This window comes from Erpetoichthys calabaricus, chromosome 16, assembly GCF_900747795.2.
Source record: "Erpetoichthys calabaricus chromosome 16, fErpCal1.3, whole genome shotgun sequence".
Lineage (NCBI taxonomy): Eukaryota > Metazoa > Chordata > Cladistia > Polypteriformes > Polypteridae > Erpetoichthys > Erpetoichthys calabaricus.
This window is the reverse complement of record NC_041409.2, coordinates 90,928,332-90,934,406: the sequence shown is the minus strand read 5'-3', so window position 1 is coordinate 90,934,406 and position 6,075 is coordinate 90,928,332. Positions and strand designations below refer to the sequence as shown.

Sequence of the window (6,075 nt, the reverse complement as noted above, 5' to 3'; positions counted from 1 at the left end):
CGAAACATCTTTGTCTCCGTTTAATAAATTCGCTTCGGCCAGGTACTCCTGTCATTCTCTTTTGCAAAAAAATAGCAAACTCGGTGTTTTGTTTTTTTTTAATAGCGAAGTGACAAACTAAATCTTAAGGTACTCAGTCTTTCTTCGCGGCGTATACTGAAGGCGGTCCACGTGGGCGCGAAACCTCACGGTTGGTTCCCGAAGGTTCCAGAAAACGCGTGGGGAAGACGTCGCTGCCACGGTTCGGTTGTGGTATGGTGGTGCTTGGCTTAATGTATATTCAGTTTTGCACAGAAAGAAATTCAAGCAGGACTTCGCTCACTTTTATCAATCAGGTAGGAACTTCAGTACGTCAAATATATTTCATTTCCCGTAGCTGCAGGGGAAAAAAAACGGTACACGGTATGTAGCGTGGTGAGGCTGATTTCGAATATCGAACCAATGGAAATCAAATGAGGTACGCATGGATTATAAAGTTTACATTTTCCTCAGTTCCATTGTCGTGAAGGGTCATATTTTTATCTGGAATTTGTTTGGATGAATAGCAACCCAAACGACCTGTCCACTATGTGATGACCACACATACACACCAGGAGTACCGAGGGGCTTCCAATATAAAGCTGGTCTTCATACAGTCTGGACATGTGTCCGCGTTTGTGTGCTCTGAGGCCGTATCCCCACCACTTAGGCACCCCATAATGATCCTTAAGAAATAACTAACTACCTGTGTTGTGCATGTCAACCTCTTTACCATATTGGGAAAAAGCATACTGTAAATATACAGTTAAACGGGATTATTGATGCTGCTATGAACTCCGGCCACTGACTGGATGGAATTTGCACATCTTTTTTTATTCCTCCGTATTGTTTCCCCCAGGATCTCCCATTTGTACTAACGTTCAAAACACGCTAATATTAACTTGATTGGTAAAATGAGTTTTTGTTGTATGGGTGCCTGGGTTGGTTGTAGCCCTGCTGCATTGGTTGCATCGACCCCAGTTACGCATCTTTGTATGTAATTCAATAGCTGACTGTACGTAAAGAATACCAAAAAACGAAACCTCGCACATCTCAAGTGCTGAATCAAGATGAAGGCTCCTGGAAAGTAATGTGACAGTTGACAAACTTGTAAACAAAAATAAACAAGTGCAAATGGAATGATTACTAGAACGTATACAGTCTGTAACTGGCAGAACGCAAGACAAAACAGTCTTAACGATACCAGCCTTGGTCGAACTTGATCAGGAGGGGACCCTGAGAAAACCAAAGGCAAGGCATCTGTCAGCTACCCTGGGAATTCCCAGTAAACTGTACCGGACAAACGTAAAACGGGGAGATTTTATAGCTAGCAATAAACACTTATGATGATTTCACCTGCTATACTTAAACAAACCTTTATTTTTAATATTAGGAAACGGAATCCCCAGCTAAGAAGGCAAAGATAAAGCACATCGTTCAAAACACTTCACTATTCCCTACATTTCAAATTGTCTTTATGAGGGGACTCTAAAAAAGAATTTTAAACGGAAATTCAAGGGTACAAACAGTGACACCCACACTGAAAACAAAAAAGCTTATGAGTCATCTGTGAATAAACAGCAATTAATAAACCATGAGGGTGAGGCTTTTTCAGTTTCATTTTTATTATGTATTCAAATGGAATCAGACAGCTCAGTGAATGATCATTAATGACAATACAGGTTTGTCAGCTTGACTATAAAAAGCTTTGTAAAGTGCTTTGAACTGGGAAAGCTCCTATACAGAGTAAATATTGATTGATGTGAATTTTGTTCGACAAAAATGTTATTTCTTATAAGTGTAGCTGTAAAAGGCAATAAACAAAAGGAAAATTTATATATTTTTAGAATGGCAAGCATACAATATACACTGTCATTCTTTTTCTCATAAAATTTCCCATGAAGGCAGGGCAGTGAAAGGCACTATGTTAAGCAAAGACTGATTTTTATCTATTTTCTATTCTTTATTTCAGTCAGGACTGAGTAGAGTTTACATTTTCAAACGTGACTCATTCATTCAAATGTGGTGTACTAAGGAAGTGATGTGTGTAGTAACTAACTGTACTGTTGTAATCGATTTTGTTTGTATTTTTGTATTGCTGTTAATTTTTTGTATAGTTCATGTTTATTCTCAGTATGCTGAGCTGTTTTATACAATATTTAATAAACCTGATACAAAATCTGTTTTTCAACAATCTGCTATGACTTCATCTCTTTACTTACCCTTTTACTTTAGTTTGCATACTATTGTTAGATGAGTCATGTATGGCAAATGGTAAAAACTAAAAAGTCTATTTTTTAATATTATTTGCAGTATGTCAAATTGTGCATCTTGTTGGTTATTATGTGAAAGGCACTCTAAAGATTCAAATTTAGTGTAGTCTAACATTTTATTTTCTTATTTTGCCCAATGATTTTTATTCAAATCAGAGTTGAAGGCAAACTACCTCAACAACGCTGAGTACAATATGGAGCCAGCTTGGCACAGTGTGCCAGTCCAGCACAGGGCACACTAAATCACCCACACCTTTTGTACTATATACGTCTATCTTTTTTCTTTGTTTCTTTCCATGTATACAGATGTCAGATGGACAGCATCTTGTATGATAACATGATAGGAAACTCAGTTTTAATAAAATAGTATAAATATCATTTAGTGCCTCATATCTCTTATCTTGTAAAAGGCACTATATGGATTAAAAACATTCAAAGACAACTAAGATTTATATTTTCTAGTTGTTTTTTTGTTTTATAATTTAGTCTTTCTCTCTTTCTTCCTTTACATACAACTATCTAATCAATTGTGTTTTAGCATTAGTAATTTTAGTAACTATGTAATGGTATAACATTCACAAACTGCCTCAATCCATTTCAGGGTCACCTGGAGTTATACAATCCTAGCATTCTGTGGTTAGTCACATATACTCTGTGGTGCATCGTATAGTGCCTCTCATAGCTTACTCTCGGGAAGGCACTATAAAGATTCATATTGGATTAACACTGTTTAATGTCTCATTATGTTAAAATCTAATTTTTCATTCCATTTCACTTCCCGCCTCATTCATCAAATTCAGAGTTGTAAAGGAGGCAATCCAGACAGCATTAGGTGCACCTGTGTCAATCATACGCCTCTTTTATAATGTATGTTTCTTTCTTTTTACCCCGATAATGTGTCATTAAGATTTGTGTGTCCAAATACAACTGAAAAGTCGAGTAAAAGAATTTTATTTGTAGCAGCGATACTCACGTCATCCCACTTGGTGAAGCGAGCTCCCTTGATCAGATATTCTTTCACTTCAGGCGCCTTCAAGATTGGAGCAGCCTTTTCCATTGCAAGGCCCTCTTTAATGTGCTGTATATGTGGTGCAGGATGTGTGAAGGGACAGCTAAATGCAGGTTAGAGCATTGCTCACTCACGCTGTCAGTGCATCTTCTTGTCATTTAGAAATCCCTAACTGAGTCAGGTGTCAGCTTTTATACCTTCCAACAGTTGGTGAAATGACTAGGAAGTAAGCAAAAAAAAATAATCCTGCAGCCTGCAGAATATGACTTGCAAATAACATGTATGGAGACAACCAATGGGTGAACTTCAGAAAAGAGAAAGGTATACTTAGACATTCACTTTTCTTTCCTTTTTTAACATCTTACAAGTGGGTTTTAAAGGCAGGGCCTCTTTTAGATAGATAGATAGATAGATAGATAGATAGATAGATAGATAGATAGATAGATAGATAGATAGATAGATAGATAGATAGATAGATACTTTATTTTCACAATTTTACATTTGTACAAGACTATACTTTGCCATTTAATTTGTAGCATCATTAACAAACGCAGGTGAGGACCTTTGTGAATCTCGTACAATATTCCACTCACCAGAGAAACCCTTTTAAAACTGACCTTTTCATGGATGCTTTCCAGTATTTTAGTCATATACCATGATAACCAATAAAGTCAGCTTGGGCCTGCTGTGGGATTATAAGGTCAGTATTTGATGAGAGAACTGGTCTGCCTCCCCCTAACACCTTCAATCCATCCAAGTTGAGATCTTTCTAGTCACATTTTACCATATGAGTAATTTTTTTATTGTAAGCAAAATCCCTCTAGTCATTTCTATGATATGATGTTTATCATATTTCATTTATGCTATTCTATGACGTCTGAAGCACAAAATGTAATCAAATGTGGTTTTTATTAGTTATTCATAATGGGATATGGTATTCCACCCAGCCGGACCCCAATAGTAACCGGTGTGTAAAAAACACTTACAAAACAGGAGTGAAATCCTCCAGGAATTTGTTTCACAATTTATATCTCCTAGCAAGGACAAGCTGGGAGTGGCAGAACTAGTGGAGATAATATTAGTAGTAGGGGGTGCCATCTCAAAATGAAGGCAATATTTTTGCTTTATTGACTGTAAGTAGTCCCAGTTAAAAGCCCCTGTTGACAGCCTTTGTCATGAAGATGGATTTACACCATTCCCAAATAGCTGCTCACATCAGATGAGGCATCACTGCTATATGTTGACAGTCTCTATCCTCACTTAACTTACTCCTGGGATCCCAAAGCCATGTCTGACTGGACCACTTTCTGGATGTCTGCTGACTCTAAACAGGCATCAAATTCAGGCTGCTTTTTCTGTTTTGCCCCTAATGCTGTGAAGTTAAAGTTTGACTCCCAGTGAACCTGTACTGGAAAAAGGTGTTTAGAGAATGAATGGATGGGTGGATTTTATGGCCTTTGTCTTTCTTTTTCCCCTTCCGATATTTCTCAGCTTGTGAAGTCTTTCATCTATCTGCTCAGGCTCTCAGATGGAATTTTCAGAGAGCGTCAAACACTTAGAGACTAAAGAATTCCATGAAACTATACCGTCTCACCCAAATTAACTTTACAATGCATTCATTTGACAGACACTTTAATCCAAGGTAACTTACAAACAAAAAGTACATGAAGGCAAATAATAGGTAAGTCATTCTACTACTACTAGCTCAAATGTAATATTGTCAAAGGTGCTGCACTTTTTTGTGATTTTATCCTTTGTCCTACATTGATTCATACCTTTGCCTCAAGAATTAGCTGTGCCTCCTTTCAGCCCTAAATTGGACTGAGGGTGTTAATAAAAATAATAAACAAAGCGTGATTCATGATGTCACAATTGTTGTTGGATGGCAGTGTGATTTGGTGGCAAATGCGGGACTTTAAACTACAAGGATGCTGGTTCAGTTCCTATATCTGTATGCATGTGACAATAAGCAAGTCACTTAACCTTCCTAAACACTAACTTCAGAAAATATAAAGATATAATTGAAGTACATGTAAAGGTGTAATTTTTGCTATCTGAGCCAGAGATGACCAACATAAAAATGTTTTTAAGTTCATCATGGTCTTGTAATCACCAGCCACCCCCATGAGTTCTCACAATTTTAACAGTAAAATCGCCCAATAAAAATGTAATAGATAGATAGATAGATAGATAGATAGATAGATAAATACTTTATTAATCCCCAAGGGGAAATTCACATACTCCAGCAGCAGCATACCGATAAAAACAATATTAATTAAAGAGTGATAAAAATGCAATGCAAGTTAAAAAACGCAAGGTGGAGAGTGCAAGGCAGGTATAACAGTCAATAACATTTATGAAAACAGACACCAACAAAGATAATACATTATAGTCTTTAAAAAATAAGCATCTACGCATGGAAGTGTGTGTGGCTGTCTGGCCCAGAAGTGAGAAGTGGAGTCAGGGTGAGGGCTCCACCTCTAACAAAACACAAACGAGACGAGCACGTCGGCAAAGTGAAACCTCTGAACAAAGAGTCACTCGCTTAGCCGCTAATGCACAAACAATGCGAGCACATTGGCAACACAAACCTTCTAGGAGAGAGAGATGCCCAAAACAGTTCCTTCCAATTACATGACATCTATATATTTCATTTTTTTTCTGATGATTTCAATACTTTCTAGGACCCTGTGCTTATTACAGCACAGGCTTACACATATAGTACTCTAAAGATCTAAATAATCAAACCACCTTTATTTTATATAGTGACGCTCT

General features: G+C 37.2%; 1 protein-coding gene across 1 annotated transcript in view; it reads right to left on the bottom strand.

Annotated features, from left to right (window-relative positions):
- The window catches only part of plcb2 (phospholipase C, beta 2), an 84,836-nt gene extending 81,400 nt beyond the window's left edge, over window positions 1-3,436 (bottom strand). The window contains exon 1 of the mRNA XM_028821947.2: window positions 3,265-3,436. Within this exon, the coding sequence (XP_028677780.2) occupies window positions 3,265-3,348 (84 nt within the window). The 5' untranslated portion in view covers window positions 3,349-3,436. The remainder of the gene's footprint in view (window positions 1-3,264) is intronic.
- Window positions 3,437-6,075: the final 2,639 nt, after the last annotated feature.